At 46.7% G+C, this 18,268-nt stretch overlaps 1 protein-coding gene across 1 annotated transcript; it reads right to left on the bottom strand.

Moving 5' to 3' along the window:
- Positions 1–3,649: 3,649 nt before the first annotated feature.
- Positions 3,650–4,597, bottom strand: LOC131279324 (olfactory receptor 9S13-like). The gene has a single exon (XM_058301290.1). The coding sequence runs from the start codon at positions 4,595–4,597 to the stop codon at positions 3,650–3,652; it is 948 nt and encodes a 315-aa protein (XP_058157273.1).
- Positions 4,598–18,268: the final 13,671 nt, after the last annotated feature.

An 18,268-nucleotide genomic window follows, 5' to 3' on the forward strand; every position in this document is an offset into this window, starting at 1 on the left:
CACACAGGGACATGTGATGGAGAGGGCCCAGGGCTGTGAGGGGAGTATCTGGGCTCTGCTGTGGACTGTTTCAGGAGCAGCTGCCTTCACGGTGCAGGGAGGGGCAGGATGGCCCCCAGGGAGCGTCCACATGACTGGAGCCTCTGGGCGAGGCTTTGAGCCTCGCCCTAAGGACATGCCCTGCTGAGCCTGCAGGAGAGACAGTGGAAGAAGCCCCTGCCCTGGTCACTGATAAAGTCCCTGAGGCAGGGGCCTCGGGCTCTGGAGTGAAGGGGGGCCGTGCAGAGCAGAGGGTGAGCAGGGCAGGCCTCTGGGGCCATCAGGGTGTTACAGGGTCTGCTTTGGGAAAGCTCTGCAGGTGACCTATCATTTATGTTCTAAATGGGGGCACTGTCCAGAGGGGAGTTAACCTGAACCCTCAGGTAAAGCCACGCAGAGCTGGGGGCCGTCCATCACCCAGCTATGAACCAAGCTGCCAGTGAGTCGTGCCCAGAGAAGCAAACCCCGGGAGGATCCCAGGTGCTGGAGCAGGGGCTCTGCATCTCGGGGCCCTGAAGCCTGCGCTTTGTGCCTCAAGCCTGAGCGATGCTAACCCAAGAGCTTTCATTACTACAGAGCAGATTTCTGCAATGGACCAGGCTTGGGAACTGCTGGCCACACACTTCACACTGGGCTCTCTCCGCTGAGGTCTGGACCTGGGATGTGGTTGTGGGTCCACAGGAAAGGACGGAAGGGGCCCCATCCCTCACTTAGTTTCTGTAGGAGCTTCTCGAGGGATTAGATCCTTCTGAGATCTTGTAAGAGGGGCTGTGCTAGGCCCTGCCTGCACCCAGGAGGCATCCTGCACTGGGGGGTCCATCCCCGTGGTGGAGAGCAGACATCCTCACCCTGCAGGGGGGTGAGGTGGAGGGGCCAGGGAGGCTGTGGCACTCCCCTCTCCCCAGCTGGGCCCATCATGTCACTTGACTCACCCTGGTCCCTCCATGTGGGTGGACACAGGTGATTATATTTCTCATACTGATACTAAAGTTAACATTACAGCAGAGGAAATACTCTTTTCTCCTTTCTGACCTTTTTTCCAGGTCATCAGTCCAGCTGCTGATGTCTCTTCAAAGAGCCCAATGAGGACGACTTGCTCTGAGAATGGTTTTACTAGGCTTGTCTAGGTAACTTAATGATGTTGTTGCAGTTTGATTTAGCTATGAATTCCAAAAGTAGATAATGGAATTACGTTTGTAAACTGGTCTGTAACTGAGCGTGATTAAATTACGATTAGGACTTTGATTGGGCCACGTCAGTAGGGTGTTGAGTCCTATCATTTGGTGGGTGGAGACTCACAGATGAAAGGCTTAGCCAAGGACAGAGGTGAAGGGTTTTAATGTTGGAGTTTTGATGTTGGAGTCTGATGCTGAAGTCTTAAGCTGGAGCCCTAGGAAGTAATCCCACAGAGGAAAGAGAAGTAAACCCCAGAAAGAGAGGAACCCTGAACCCAGAGAGAAGCAAGCCCCAGGAAAGGAGGAACCCAGGAAGCCTGAACCCTCATGGACATCAGCAGCCATCTTGCTCCAACACATGAAAATAGACTTTGGTGAGGGAAGTAACTTATGCTTTATGATGAGATATCTGTAAGCTCCTACCCCAAATAAATAATATCCTTTACAAAAACCATCAGGCTCCTGGCAGTTTGCATCAGCACCCCTTTGGCTGACTAATACGGATGTATTTTTATTATCTTCTGCCTTTATTTTAACACCTAAAGTTAATTGCTGAGTGTATACATGCAGCTTACAGTTTCCACTCCACCTTTTATTTCTACACCCTTCCACATTCTACTTCATTAATTTCCATTGTTTTAAGCATCCTGTGAATCGACCTCGACGTGCTAGGACATTCTACTGGTGGACGACGGCCTACATTCCCAGGGCTTCTGTAACAAGGGCACACTGCAGGGGGGTGATTCTCACCTTCTGGAGGTCAGAAGTGTGCATCCGGTGCCGGCAGGGCTATGCTCCCTCTGACAGCTGGGGGGAGTCTCGCTGGCCTCCTCCAGCTTCTGGGCGCTGTGGCATCTGGGCGTTGCTCCTCTTGCAGCTGCAGCCTCAGTCCCGGCGTTCTTCGTCCCGTGGCCACGTCCCCTCTGTCTGTCTGTGCGCATTTTCCCCTTACATGTGCGCAAGTCACATGGGATTAGTCACAACCTTACCCAGGATGACTCATCCAAAGGACTGCCACATGCAGGGACGCTTCCTCCAAACGTGGCCGCAGCCACATCGCTGGGAGTTGGACTTCAGCGTGACTTGTCAGGTGGGTGCAGAGGGCGGACAATTCAACTGATAAAGACATTTTGGTTGTTTCCTAAATTTTGCTCTTTACAGTTATTACTGACACAGCAAAGGATAACTTTCCTATTTCCTCTGAGGTATATATCTAAAAGTGGATTCCTAAATAGAAATGACTCATTTTTCTCAAAAACATAAATTTTCTTATCAATCATGGAGACTCCAATCATCTTTTTGCACTTTTCCATCCAATCATAGGATTCAATTCCACTCTCATCCACAATGTGGGAGAAAATATTTAATAATTAGATGATCAACAAGTATTCTTACCTAGAATACATATAAAAAGCTTATGAATCAATAAGGAAATGACCAACACAGTAAAAAAATGGGGATGGGGTGGGTGAGGAACAACACAATCACGTAAAGAAGAACCTCCAGAAAGCCATTAAGTCTACAAGATGAGGATGAACCTAATCAGCCAGAAGGGAAAGCCATGGAAAACAGAGTGGAATGTGGGAAGCCTTGGCCCCTTGGAGCTGGGCCTTCTGAGGGGAGAATTCACCTGTTTCTTACATCCACCTTCTTCTCCATCTTCTCTGTCCTCAAAGTACCTAGAACTGGATCCCAATGCTGAGATGCCTGTAGTGGAAAAGCAGGATTTCTTATGGTTGTGAGTAGATGGGATGCCTCTCCTGCAAGCTGGGGTCAAAGGTTCAACTGAACATTGAGTACCAGGCACCCCTTATGTTATGTCTGGGGTTTCAGGGCCAGCTAGCAGTTTCTAGAGAATCCCAGAACAAGCCTCAGGATAAGCGTCTGAAGCAGGAGAGCCTGTTCCATCTCTAGGACTGTGGGAGGGCTTTGGTGTTACTTTCAGAAGGAAAGGGTGGAGGAGAAGCAAACCTGGTGCCCTGTGGCAGAAGCAGTGTATTAGCTAACCCCCCACTTAGAACCACGGGGAGAGCAGGACTGCACCTCTGAAGTGCAGGGGATATTCCTGACCACATGATCACATTAGATTCATGTTAATGGAAAGTGAAAAGGCCACAGAGCATGTCTATTCAGCACAGAGGCATTGCCAGATGTGGAAAGTGTGACCCATAACTGACTTCCAGAATTCTGCTCATGGCTCTTCCCCCTGTTTGCTCAAACTTCCACTATTTGGGTCATCATTACAAGAGGGATCATTCATTTTCTGGTGACAAAGAACATGCCTCAAGGTCTTTGAATCTCACATAAATTCCTGGACCCTAAAGTTGTAAAGACACATAGAATGAATGGATGGATGGATTCCTCAAAGCTCACGCAGTGACCCTCTGAGTCCCCCTCCAGTCCTCAGGACACTCTGTCTACCTGTCAACTCTCTTTCACGCGGCCACATGTTTCTGGCCCAGCCTCCGCAGTGCCTCCTTCACGTCCTTGTTGCGCAGACTGTAGATGAGGGGATTGAGCATCGGGATGACCAGGGTGTAGAAGACGGACACCACCTTGCCCTGCTCCATGGAATCCACAGCTCCTGGCTGGGCATACATGACAAACACAGTCCCATAAAATAAGGAGACCGCAGTCATGTGGGAGCCACAGGTGGAGAAAACCTTTTGACGCCCAGCCGTGGAACGCATCCTGAGGATAGTCACAGTGATATAGCCATAGGATACCAGGACCACGAGTGTTGTGCCCACAATGATGAGGCCACAGAATCCAAACATGACCAGCTCATTGAGGGCTGTGTCAGTGCAGGCAAGCCGGAGCAGGGGGGGCACATCACAGAAGAAATGATCAATGCGATGGGAGCTGCAGAACGGGAGGTGGAACGTGAAGCTGGTCTGCACGATGGAGTTGAGGCAGCCTCCACAGTAGGTGCCTAGCACCAGGTAGGTGCAGGCTGAGGGACGCATGGTGACGGGGTAGCGCAGGGGGCTGCAGATGGCCATGAAGCGGTCATAGGCCATGACAGCCAGCAGAAAGCCCTCAGTGGTGACCAGCAGGGAGAAAAAGAAGAACTGGGTGGCACAGCCTGCAAAGGTGATGAGCTTGGAGGAGAAAAAGGTGGTGAGGGCCTTGGGGGCAATGACGGATGAGTAGCACAGGTCCAGGAAGGAGAGATTCTTGAGGAAGAAGTACATGGGGGAGTGGAGGTGGGCGTCCAGGGTGATGACCACAATCATGGTGAGGTTCCCCAGGACGGTGACCATGTACAGGGCCAGGAACACCACAAAGAGCAGGGCCTGGGTCTCAGGGCCACCCTCAAATCCCACCAGCACAAACTCTTGCAAGGAGACCCCCGAGAGGTTTCTGTTTCTGTAGGGTAGCATGGCCCTGAACTGGGACACTGGGGGAAGAGGGAAGGCAGGAGACAGAGGAAGGGAGCATGTTGTAGTTGTCCCACATCCCCTTAGAGCATAGGGATTGCTGGTGTCAAACTGTTCACTGTCCTTGCGGTACATCAGTGACTGCTCCACTTCTGGATGAGCTAAGTCGCCTGGAAGGGTACATTTATTCCCATTAATAAAAGCATTCATATGCACTGGTCTCTCAATCATGGGGGATGTGAGATATGACTCTGGGAAGGCAGTGATGCCTAGCAGCACTGAGCTGATGGTATAAGGACAGTGTTTTGAGTCTCCTCCCTCTTTCTCCTGCCCTAAGTTCTCTCTCATTCCAATAAGTGATGCTCCTTCTTCTGGGCAATTCTGTGTTTTCACTTGGATTTGATCTTGCACTGTCCATACCATGTTCCTAGTTTAACTGAAGGAATGTTTATTGAGGGCCTCCTTGCCACCAGCCTCTTACCATATGTTAATTACATTATGAAGCCAGTCTGAACACAGGAGACCCTGCCCTCTCCAGGAAACATGGGGCCCTCTGTCTTTCTCTCTTCTCTCTGCCTTCCTTCATGACTCTGAGCTCCAGCTCAGGATCTCTGAGTCCAAGGTTTGTAGCCTGCCATAACGAGGTCTCTGCATCCTTGTGGACCTTGGAGGGTTTCCCACAATGCCCAAATGTTGGATGACTGTGGAGAAGGGGCTGTCTTTTCCTGATCTTAGCAGTGGCAGCTGGGGAGCTGTGCAAAACGCAGAAGCTGGAATGTCTTCTGTGCCATCAGTCAGCTGGTTCCCATCCTCTCCAGCATTCCTCACTGGCCACGGGGGCTTAAATCAGGCCTCACCCTTTCCCTCAGGTAACCAGAGTCCCTTCTGCCTGGTCCCGTCTGGACAGTCCTGGACTATATCCCTTCCCAGGTCTTGTCTCAGCACAAGAGGGCCCTGAGGGGGCTGGGCATTGCAGAACATGCTGGATCCCAGGTGATTCAGGGACTCAAGGTAGGAGTGGGGAGGGAATAACAGCGCCTGGAGGAAGGACGGTGAAGGCAAGGGGTGAAGGAAGGCAGAGCTCAGGGCATTGCAGTCCTGAGCTCCGACATGGAGGGGAGGCTGCCTGGGAGGGTGTGCTCTGGGAGTGGAGGATGAGCGTTTGCATGTTGGGGGCACGCTCTCGAGGATTCCCCACTCTGCTTTCTCTCAGATGATGTTGTATTTTGGTTGTTCATTGTGAAACCAGAAACTACAACTGAAATGGACACAGAGGAAAGGGAAGCTCCTCTCCAATCCTGGGTCACTGGGAATGGGGCTCTGAGCTGGGATTCCCAGGCCAAGTCACCCTGGACACTGGGCCCTGCCTGGACATACGAGGCAGCTGGGCTGCAGGGAGGAGGGGGGCAGGGACTGGGTCTGCCTGCACACACCTGGCAGGAACCCTGGGATGCCCTAGGGTCTGGGTGGGTGTAGCTGTCGGCCCCTCCTGTGTGCCCCCACCCCACCCTCCCATGCACAGATGGGTAGATAGTTCCAACTGTCCGACACCATGGCTGTTTTTAGATCTCCACAATGTATTCAGTTTCATGATTCTATGACAATTTTCTAGGTGATTACTTTTGACCAACCCTAATCATGTCAGAAGAGATCTACCCAAGTTGTTTGTGAAGGAATTTCCATCCATGTGCACAGGAGCTGGGATCCCACTGGTTCCCTGAGTGGAGTTTCTAGGTCCACTTGGAACACCAGGTGCAGTTAGAGTGTGAGCCCTGCATGAATGGGTGAAGGACTCATCACCTGTCCCCCTCCCCTTTCCCCCAGTAGAATGAGGTCCTTGTTCCAGCATCTTCAGGTGGGGCTTGTTAGAAAGGCAGAATCTCCCACCCACCCACACCCACTGACTCAGGACCTGCACTGAAACAGCCCACAGAGGGTCTGAGCCCAGGTGAATGTTATTGGAAACTGCTCCCCATGAGTCTGATGCCCAAGGTCAGGCTTCAGATCACCTATGGAGAACAATCCTCACCATCTCCTGTCTACACTGCCCTGCCACCCACTGCACCAGGGTCTCTTTCAACTCCTGCAACCCTGATGGTGGGTGCCTTGACCTTACCTTTTCCAGATGATGGTCAGGATTCATGTTCGGCCACACCAGGTGCTGTGTTCCAAGGTCTCCTATGCTCCTCACCCCTGGTCTGAGTGATGATGACTAGGACCACCCTCCCCTCCTGGTTTGGCCCTGGGTCCCAAAAGAGTCCAGTGTGGGGCCTCCAGCTTCTGGTTGCAGACACCTGCCTGGGTCTTCAGGGGAAACAGGAGGGTCTCAGCTCAGCTAATTCCTCCTCCTTGCAATGCAGGTGCCCTACATGCTGGGTCACTCTGCCAGCCAGTTTTTCTCCCCCTGCTTGACGGGATTCAGGCCTCATGGGGCCAATTAGGGGAAACCTGGGTCCCTGCAATGCCCTGGGGCTGCCAGCTCCCTGGGTCCTAGAGGCAGCAGGCCAGTTGCCAATTCTTGCATAATTATCTTCGATGTCCAAACAGGGGTCCCTGGAGATGCAGACAAGTAGGAAGGGCGAGAGGCCCAGTGGGGAGTCCTTGGTGCCGCCTCCTCCCCTGCCACCACTCAGTATGCTGGTGTGAGGAAAGGGATATATGGGGACAGTCAACCGGGGCTGTAGGCCAGCCTGTGCCACCCCAGTTGAGTGATACTGCCTCTTCCTAGCCCACTGACCTGTGCAGACCACATTCTTTTCTGAAATGAGGGAATTTTGTAAGACCATCCCTAGATTTTCTTTCAGTTCTTCACATTTTGTGGTCTTTCCATCTATTTACATCTCTTTATTTGTGAAAATTCATATCAAATGAGTGCTTGAAAAAATTCAAGGAATTGGGAAGTGCAAAAATGAACAGGGAATGCTCTAATCTGTGACCCCAGACACTCTTTCCCCTGAGCAAACACATGTAACTTCACAGATGTGGGTCTGCAGGCTCATGGGTGGGTCTTGTATATTTTGTTTAAACTGGACCACAATGCTCACTAGCTCTGCATTTGGAGTTTCACTTGACGACTAGTAGTGCTCGTCTTTATAAGTCAGAGAAGTAGTTTTCTCTTGCCACATGCATCTTTGTATGGGTACACTACAGTTTACCATCCATGCACTATCCGGACTATTTATGGTGAACAAATGTTGATTCAACTGCATGCTGTATAAATCTTAAATCTGTATACTACTACTAATAGAGATTCAGAACATATTAATCAAAAACTGACAGAATTCAAGTAGAAATGCAGAATCATTGTAGACATCAATAAGCTAAAGGTAAGAAAATTCCCCAACAAAAGTTTGAAAGTTAAGCAATACATTTCTAAGAAATCCCATGGGTCGACAATCTATCATAAGGATTTAGAAATATATAAACTAGTGACAACAAAAATAATGTGAAATCCAAATCTTGAAATACAGTTAAGTTCGAGCTAGAGTGAAATTTGTATTTTTAATTTTACGTATTGGAATGGAGGAGAGATGAAAATCAATAATCAAAATTTCCATTATGGGAAGTGGATGTGGTTCAAGGGAGTGAGCTCCTGCCTATCACATGGGAGGCCCCAGTTTCAGGTCCCAGTCCCTCCTGGGGAGGACAGGTAGATGCCTGCACCCCGCTGTAACTAGAGTTACAGGCCACACTCTGCCATGGCAAGAGGTAGATGCTGCACCCCACAGCAACGAGAAGATGCCTAAATGCACAGAAGCCAGATGCCAGAAGCCAGCAGATGCGACAGCCCATGGGCAGTGGATGTGGCCCAGGCCATTGGGCATTCAACTTCCAACAATGAGCAGGCAGATGAGAGAAATGTCTGGAGGCGGGGTAGGGGATAAATTAAAATAATTAATAATTAAAATATAAATAATGTAAAAACTAAATAAATCTTTAAAAAAAAAACCTATTACAAGAATCTAGAAAAAACAGCAAATTAAACACAAAGCACAGAGAAGGAAACATTGAAATCAGTTAAGTAGAAGCATTTCAAAATCTTTTTCTACTTAGATATCAGCTGGTGCTTGGTAGTAATGCCTCAGCGCCAGGGAGCCTTATCCCCGGAGTCATGTCCTACACTGGGGGGAAGCTAATGCATTTGCGTGCTGAGTTTGGCTTAGAGCATGGCCACATTTGAGCAACATGGAGGCTCTCAGGAGATAACTCTTAGGCACCCTGCAGGTCTAGGCCTAGTTTATGTTTCAGGCATGAGGGCTTATAAGCATAGTCATCAGTATCAAGGGCTCATTGTTGGACCATCCTTCTTTAATGGCCTTTGCCATTGCTCTTAGGGGTTGTTGCTGTCCATTGGGGAAGGTGATAGAACTCCCCTAGCTAGGAACTCAGCACTCCTTCATTGTTGTTTTTAACTGTAACTACTATGAAAATATCCAAATATTTTTATGTACCCTGTGTACATGCTCTGCCTCTTCTGTCACTTTTACTGGACCTGTAATTGGCACTGGGGTTGGTGTATACTCAGGAGACCTGAATCCCTGGACTATCCATGTGGCAGTCAGGCCCTGAACCTCAGCAGACTTGCAAATCCTACCCTCTGGTTTATTGGACTTATCCCAGCCAGCTAACAGGGAGGTGAAGAAGGTCAACTACCATACCAGGGAGCCAAGAATGCCTACAACTGCAAGCAGGAGAATTGCATCCATCATCCATGTGGAATCTAAGCCCCCTCTCAATATAGAGTGGAGTGGATATAACCATCCCAGGGTGCACAGAATGGAGGACTAGAGTATGGATTAGAGTGGACTTACTGATATTCTACTATGGAACTAATTGTGATTAGTAATGGAAGAAATTGTGGCATTGATGTGGAGAAAGTGGCCACAGTAGCTGCTGAGGGTAGGGAGAGGGAAGAAGAGATATGATATGGGGGCATTTTCAGGACTTGGAGTTGTCCTGGGTGGTACTGCAGGGACAGAGGCTGGACATTGTGTGTCCTGCCATGGCCCACTGGGTGGACTGGGGGAGAGTGTAAACTACAATGGAAACCATTATCCCTGTGGTGCAGCAGTGCTCCAAAATGTATTCACCAAATGCAATGAATGTGCCACAATGATGAAAGAGGTTGCTGATGTGAGAGGAGTGGGGTGAGGGTGGTGGAGGTATATGGGGATCTCATATTTTTTTAATGTAACATAAAAAACAAAAGAGAGAAAAATAAAATAAAATTAAAAAGTAATTAAAAAAGCATTTATATAAGTAAAAGATCAAAAAGTGAAAAATGTGTTTGGGAAAATTAACAAAATTGATAGACATGTTGCATGTTTTTAGTAAAGAAACTATGTCTAAAACAAAAATTTATATATCTTGTAGACATTAAAAACATAATTAGTACTTGTGAACAAGTTTATATTCATAACTTTAATATGTTAATATAATCAACACTTTCCTTCAATAGCAAGTATCATGAATTAACAGAAGATGAAAGAAAATCTGAATATTTTATAACCATTAAGAATATCAATTTAATATTTTTAAACTTTGCTACAATGAAATAACCTCATTATTATGCTATACACGGCTGAAGAACATGAAACGAGGAAACACTCCTCAACTCACATTATAAGGAGGATATGTCTTTGATTGCAAACATAGTAAGCTATTTTTTTAAAAAAGACATTTATAGGTCAAATTTCTTATATATATATAAAATATGTTAAATATAATATTAGCAAGCTGGGATAAAATTTAAAAGCTTATTACCTCAAGACCAAATTAGATTTAAGAATGTAAGATTAATTTATTTTTTACTATTTTCAGGCATTAAAATAAACATTTTTTTGTCCGAAACTTCAGAAAAAATGATATAATTCAAATTTCCTTAATGATAAAACCTCTCAATAAACAGTTTATAAAAAGAGTCATTCTTTTTCTGCTAAAAGCTCTCTAAATATGAATGGGTGAATGAACTGACAAATGAAGGAATGCTTAAATAAATAAACAAATAAACAAAAGAATGATGTGTAACTGACTTCACACTTAGTGCTCATGTATTTATAGCATTCATCTTCAGGTTGGGAAAGGACAACTACATCCATTTCATCACTTCTATTAAACATTATATTGCAGAACATAATAAATGCAGTAAGGCAAGGAAAAGATAAATCATTTAGAAAGGAAGAATTAAATAATCTTATCAAATATGACCTGATTATGTTGATATTAAGTCCTTAGAATCTACAGTAATAGAATGAATAAATCACTGAGAAACCTCACTAAACAAAAGCCAATTGCATTTCTATGCACTAGTGAAAGAACATGATAACATTAATTCCAATTACAACTAAAGATACAATTACATTTCTATGCACTTGTGAAAGAACATGATAACATTAATTCCAATTGCAACAAAATATCAAATACCAGGATGAAAATTAACAAAACCAATTTAAGATGTGTGCACAAAAAAAATGTAAATATAACTAAGAAAATTAAAATATGAGGCAAATACCAGGTTTATGAATTGCAAGAACCAAATGTGTCAAGATTCAAAATTTTTCCAAATTAGGATATAAATTTATTACAATCCCATTAAAATTCTAGGCATGCTAATTTTAGTTTTTTTAATGTGTTTTGAAGAGCATGCGTACTATTCCTGGAAAATAATGCAGTAAGCAGAGTTCCCATATCTGCCCCTCTCTCACATATAATTTTCCCATTATTCAGATTTTGTGTTCCTGTGCCACTTTTGTTACAATTGATGAACCAAGATTATTATATCTTTACTGTTAACAAGTGTCCATAGTTCACAGTAAAGTTCACTCTTCGACTTGTTCAATTAGACAGTATTTTTTCACTCTTTTTTATTAGAGAGGTTTTACATTTACAGAAAAGTTCTATGATTCTTTTTTAATTTAGTGATAACATTTATTCTACATAAAATTTCCCAGTAAAACCACTTCATGTATATAATACAGTGATGTTAATTGCACTTGCAATGTTGTGCTACAATCAGTATCACCCATTGCCAAAACTTTCTCACGACCCCAACAGAAATGTGTACCAATTAAGCTTTAACTCCCTGTTCCCCACACCCACCCCTGCCCTGGTAAGCTGTATTCAAATTTTTTATTATGTTTTGCATATTCTATTTATTTGCTGTGATATTGCACAGTATGTATGCTTTGGTGCTCAGCTTCTTTCACACAATATGATGTCTTCCAGTTTCACCCATTTAATAGCAGTTATCAGAACTGAATTCCTCTTTAATGACTGAATAATTGCCCTCCATAGGGTGCACCTCATTTTGTTTGTCCATTCACCTGTTGATGGGCACTCTAATTGTGACCATGTTTTGGCTGCTGCAAACTGTGTTGTTATGAACATCAGTGTACTTATATCTATGTCTGTGCTTTCACAGTAATTCTATACTTGACTATGGGGAGCAACCAAGCTACTTCCACAGTGGCTGTGCCATTTTACATTCCTACCAGCAACACACAAGGAATTCTATTTCTCTACATCCTTGCCACAACTTGAATTTTTCCATTTTTTCTCTTTCTTTTATTATTTTTTTAATGTTATATTCAAATAATATTAAAGGTCCCCATATACCCCACACCCCCTTCACCCCACTCCTCCCACATCAACAACTTGTTTTATCACCATGGCACATTCATTGCATTTGGTGAATACATTTTTAGAGCACTGCTGCACCACATGGATAATGGTTTCCATTGTAGTTTACGCTCTTCCCCAGTCAACCCAGTGGGCCAAGGCAGGACATACTTTGTCCAGCATCTGTCCCTGCAGTGCTACCCAGGACAACTCCAAGTCCTGAAAATGCCCCCATATCATATCTCTTCTTCCTCTCCCTACCCTCAGCAGCTACTGTGGCCACTTTCTCCACATCAATGCCACAATTTCTTCCATTACTAATCACAATAGTTCCATAGTAGAATATCAGTAAGTCCACTCTAATCCATACTCTAGTCCTCCATTCTGTGCACCCTGGGATAGTTATGTCCACTCCACTCTATATTGAGAGGGGGCTTAGATTCCACATGGATGATGGATGCAATTCTCCTGCTTGCAGTTGTAGGCTCTCTTAATTCCTGGTGTGGTAGTTGACCTTCTTCACCTCCCTGTTAGCTGGCCGGGTAAGTCCAATAAACCAGAGGGTAGAAGCTGCAAGTCTACTGAGGCTCAGGGTCTGACTCTCACATGGACAGTCTAGAGATTCAGGTCTCCTGAGTATACACCAACCCCAGCGCCAACCACAGGTCCAGTAAAAGTGACAGAAGAGGCATGTGTAGACAGGTCACATCTGAGTCCCACTCCATCACACTCAGGAACACAAACTCAAAGTAGGGCCAATGACATGGCACTAAATTCCAGAGCCATCTGCCACGACCATAGAACCAGTGGGTCTCTGTAGCCCTCAGGAGAACCAGTACCTTAATGAGCAATTCTATTGTCTGTGAAGTTGTATTTCACTGAGGTTTTGTATTTTCATTTCCCTAACTGCTGATGATGTTGAGCACTTTTTCATATATGTATTGACCATTTGTGTATCTTCTTTGGAGAAATGTCTTCAACTCCTTTGCCAATTATTGAATTGGGTTTTTTGAAATTGTTTCTTGCATTATAGGAGTTCTTTTTCTATTTAGGGTATTAAACTTTTATGAAATATATAGTACCCAATGATTTTCTCATATTTTGTATGTTCTTTTTCTCATATCTTTTTTTTATTCATTTTTTACAAAATATTACATTCAAAAACATGAGGTCACATTCAACCCCACCGCCCCCACACCCCACTCCCCCCACAGCAACACTCTCTCCCATCATCATGACACATCCATTGCACCTGGTAAGTACATCTCTGGGCATCACTGCACTCCATAGTTAATGGTCCACATCATAGCCCACACTCTCCCACGTACCATCCAGTGGGCACTGGGGGGATCTACAATGTCCCATAATTGTCCCGAAGCACCACCCAGGACAACTTCAAGTCCCAAAAACGTCTCCACAACTCATCTCTTCCTCCCATTCCCTGCACCCAGCAGCCACCATGGCCACCCTTCACACACCAATGCCACATTTTCTCTGTGGACATTGGATTGGTTGTGTCCATTGCACATCTACGTCAAGAGGGGGCTTAGATTCCACATGGATACTGGATGCAATCCTCCTGCTTTCAGTTGTAGGCACTCTAGGCTCCATGGTGTGATGGTTGTCATTCTTCAACTCCATGTTAGCTGAGTGGGGTAAGTCCAATAAATCAGAGTGTAGGAGTTGAAGTCTGTTGAGGTTCAGGGTGTGGCTATCATATTGTCAGTCCAGAGATTCAAATCCCCTAAATATATCTTAAACCCCAACACCAACTACAATTCCAGTAAAGTAGCATGAAAGTCTTGTGAATAGAGATCCCATCTGAGTCCAGTTCCATCACGCAGAAACACCAGCTCCAAAGAAGGGCCATCTGACATGGCAGTGAACCCCATCTGCCATGACCATAGAACCCGTGGGTCTCTTTAGCCCTCCAAAGAACCAATACCTGGGGTTGTATCTACTTTATCTGTCGCTGAGACTCTGCTCAGGTTGCAGAAGGGCAATCCTTCTGACAACCTCCAGACTTTTTTTAGAAACTCATAGCCATATAAACTCAGTTCTCCTTTCCATTTCCCCCTTACATTAGGTCAAACAGCATTTTAAAGTCATGTTATTATATGTAGACAGGGATATTCTGCTGATCCGCACTGAACCTTTAATTCAAGGTCATTTTCTAGTTGCATCATCAGCTGGTATTTGGTAGTGATCCCTCGGTGCCAGGGAGGCTCATCCCCGGGTGTCATGTCCCACGCTGCGGGGAATGCACTGCATCTACATGCTGAGTTTGGCTTCGAGACTGGCCACATTTGAGTAACATGAAGGCTGTCAGGAGGAAATTCCCAGGCACAATGCTGCTCCAGGCCTTAATCTTATTTCAGGCATATAGGCTCACAAGCATAGTCATTATTTCAGGAGCCCACTGTTGTACCCTCATTACTTCCTGGTTCTTACCGTTGCACCTGAGGGACTGCCACTGCTTCCCTAGGGACCACGACAGAGCACCCCCGGCCAGGAACCCAGTACCCCCACACACACAGCTGTTGTTTTTAATTGTTTCCATTATGAGTATATCCAAACATTACCATGCACCCTGGACATATGCCCTGTATAACTCCCTGTCAACCATATATAGCCTGTCAATAACATCCCATACCAGTATTCCTCCACCGCCATTTTTGAACCACTCTGTGATCCAAAACTTCCTGTAAAGCGAAGCTCAATATAATGTCAGGTTCCCTTACTAGTAAAATGGAATATAGTGATGAGTTTAAAAGTTAGATCTAGAGTACGTATTGATTTGGAAAAATTTCTACATCCTATCTTTTTCTTTTCTTTTTTCCTAATTATTGAGCTTCTCTTCACAAGAGGCTTAGATCACAGTAATTCATATATACAATATACAGTACTCCCACACATCCACCATAAAACCTTTTCCCTTCCACAGCGATAATCTTATAATGTATTCATATCATATTTACTGAAGCTGATGTACAGACTCCGAAACAATAACTTTCAAACAAGGTGACATCTGTGCTTACAATGTGGTCCATACTTTAGGATATACAGTTTTCTAAATTTTTTAGTTATCCTATGTTTTACATTATGGTTTACAATATTATTCTGTCATCCCCTATATGTTTTTGGTGTAATATTACATGTTTTATATTCATCCTCGTGTACTCTCGTGAAACTCCTCTCTTACCCCCACATTTACCTTGGTTACATCCATTCAATATCCATTTTCCCCTCCCCTTTGGGCCTACAGCGAAAGCCAATCTCCATTTCCCAAGGAGCCACATCCAGAGATACTTGCAACAGTGTTCAGGGCCTGACTTGCTCAACTGCCCTAATGCCCTGGGAGCCACCCTTTCTCTCGAGAGGTACAGTTCTCTCTATGATGGCATTAGTCCTCCCCAAGATGTGGTTCCACCACAACTCTCACTACTTGGGTCTCTACCCAATGGTATAACCCACCCTGGCAAAATGAGCATTCAGACATTCCCCATGAGTCCGTCCTGCATCTGACCATCCCCTCCGAGCATCCTAAACAGGTATCCCTCCTAATTATATTTAGATACAATTTTCTCAGCATTTTACTCTCAACCAACACCTGACACTCTCCTATGTTCATATGTTGCCCCACCCTCCCCCCAAATTTTTTGGCACTATTACCAATCCGCCCATGCGGCTGGGGCGGCTTGCACCCCGATGCTGACGGGAGGGTTTGGAGGGGTCAGACTAGACCGCAGTGGTGTCTGATGCTACGGCAGACAGCATCAGAGGGGCTCTCAGGCATGGAGGACGCACGGCGAGGGGAGGAAGAATGCCGTGGAGACCAGGTCTGTACGCAAGTCCGGTTTATTGCGGAAGGGGACATAGCTTTATAGGGTTAGGGACTGCGTGGAGGGATTTGATAGGTGCGGGCGGGTACTGCTTCCTGATAGGTGATTGTAAGCGGTTGCTAGGCAGAGGGCTGGCGGAGAGGTTTGGAATAGGGGAGGGGAAAGGGGGAGTGAGAGCTGGCCGGATGTTGGGCTAGGCGGGAGATTAAAAGGGGGAGGGCAGCGCCGGCCAGCCGTTAGCAGCAAAGGCCTAGTCAGGCGTGGTCACCTTATCTAGGCCCAGTGGGCAGAGGCGGTATCACTTCTTGCCGCACCGTTTGCTACTGTGGCAAGCCGGGCGCCCTTCCTCCCACATTTCCCCCTTTGTTTTTATTAAGCTCCTCCGAAAAGCTTGATTTGAGGAGGGAGGGGGACTGTGCCTGTTTTAGGTCGGGATTGCGCCCAGCCGGGCAATGCCCGTGCCACACAGGTGGCCAGTCTTACCCGTCATGGGGAAGCGTGGCAGCAAAAGGCCGTGTCCCTGCCTTAGGTTGACTGGCGGGCCGATCCCGTTGCCCGTCATTGGCTAACCAGTCCAGCGCCTCGATGGAATGTTGGCGGCCTTAGATAAACAGGGCGGGGGAGGGGAAAGGGTAAGGGTAAGGGGTTAGGATGGGCGGTGAGAAGGGGTAGGGGCAGGGGAGCTGGGGCTCGGGTGCATTGAGAGGCTGCTGGCCATTTGGGGAGGACGGCAATTAATGGAGACTCTTGGTGCGTCTTCGTCGGTGGTGCGGATTCGCTGGTACCAGACCTGGATGGGCTTACTAAGGACAGAGTTAACTTGATTTTTGACAAGCCGGACAATTCGCCTGATGATCCAGAGTCCTAGGGCTAATAGGAGGACAAGGGTGAGGAGCAGGCCTAGAAAGGGGAGAAAGTAAGAAAGGATTCCATTGGGCAGCCCCCAAGAGAAAGACCATCCGGCTTCACGTTCCTGCTTTCTCTTGCGGAGGCCCTCCCTAACTTGTGTGAGGTTATCTCGAATGAGGCCAGAGTGGTTAGCATAGAAGCAGCATTTTTCTCCTAACGCTGCGCAGAGCCCCACTCTTTTAGGAGGAGGAGGTCTAGGCCCCTGTGGTTTTGGAGAACGACCTCGGACAGGGAGTTGAGAGATGTTTCAAGGTGGGCCATGGAAGTCTCAAGGCGGGCGATGTCTGCATCGACTGCTTGCCTAAGGGTTGAAAAGGAATTATCTTGGAGGCTGAGAGCTGCAGCTCCAGTGGCTGCGCCGGCAAGACCTAGAAGGGTGGCAATTGTGATGGCGGTGAAGACTTCCTGTTTCTGCTCATGCTGCGGGGAGCAGAAGTGCTGCCAGGAGTCAAAGAATTGGTTATCAGTATAAAAGAGAATGCGGGGGGCAATGAGTATGAGCACACAGGTGTCGCTGGTGGAGTTAAGGGTTTGAACATTGAGACATGGAGTGAGGCCGGAGGAAGAACATAGCCATTTGGTATTATTAGGGGGAATTAGGAACTTAGTGGCTGCATTAGGGGTGTGAGTTAGGCTGCAGAGGGACTGCATGGAGGGGAGAACTTTGCCGCCGATTTTTATTATACAGAGTCCAGTCTGGGAAACTGATCAGAGGGTGAGTCCTCTTTTTGTTTGGTTCCAATTGCAAGAGGTACCAGTGGAGTCTGAGGAGGCGCAATAGGCGCCGTTGGTAGCTATGGCTTCATAGAAGGGAGCCGCGGTGGAGAAGCAGAGCCAGCAACGTTGGGTAAGGTTGGGCTGGGATAAGTTTAAGGAGATAAATGATGCGTTGAGGAGGGCTACAAGAGGGTTGGGGGGTGGCAGGGTTTGGCGGTGGGGAGGATACCTAGTGATGGAAGGATTTAAGGTGGTAGCAGGAGGAGAAGGAGAAACAGAGGAAGGAGGGGGAGGCCGTGTGTGGGGAGGATTGAGAACTTGATTTGGGCCCACAGCGGCGGATTGTGTGCGGATTGAATTTTTCTTTATAATGAAAAAGGCACCGTAATCATAGCTGCTCATGTAAAGTCGGGCTCCCCAGGTGCGGCCCTGTAGCCAGCCTGCATTTTCAGGGTTTTTGACAGTGAACGTAATGCTGCTCCAGTAGGGCTTAATGCTGCTCCTGTGACTTTTATCCTTAAAAGAAAGGGAGAGGTAGGGGTCCCTATTGGGAGCTCCCGACCATCCGTGGGCCACGGTTTCGCACCCC

The sequence above is a fragment of the Dasypus novemcinctus genome, chromosome 7 (genome assembly GCF_030445035.2).
Source record: "Dasypus novemcinctus isolate mDasNov1 chromosome 7, mDasNov1.1.hap2, whole genome shotgun sequence".
Taxonomy (NCBI): Eukaryota; Metazoa; Chordata; class Mammalia; order Cingulata; family Dasypodidae; genus Dasypus; species Dasypus novemcinctus.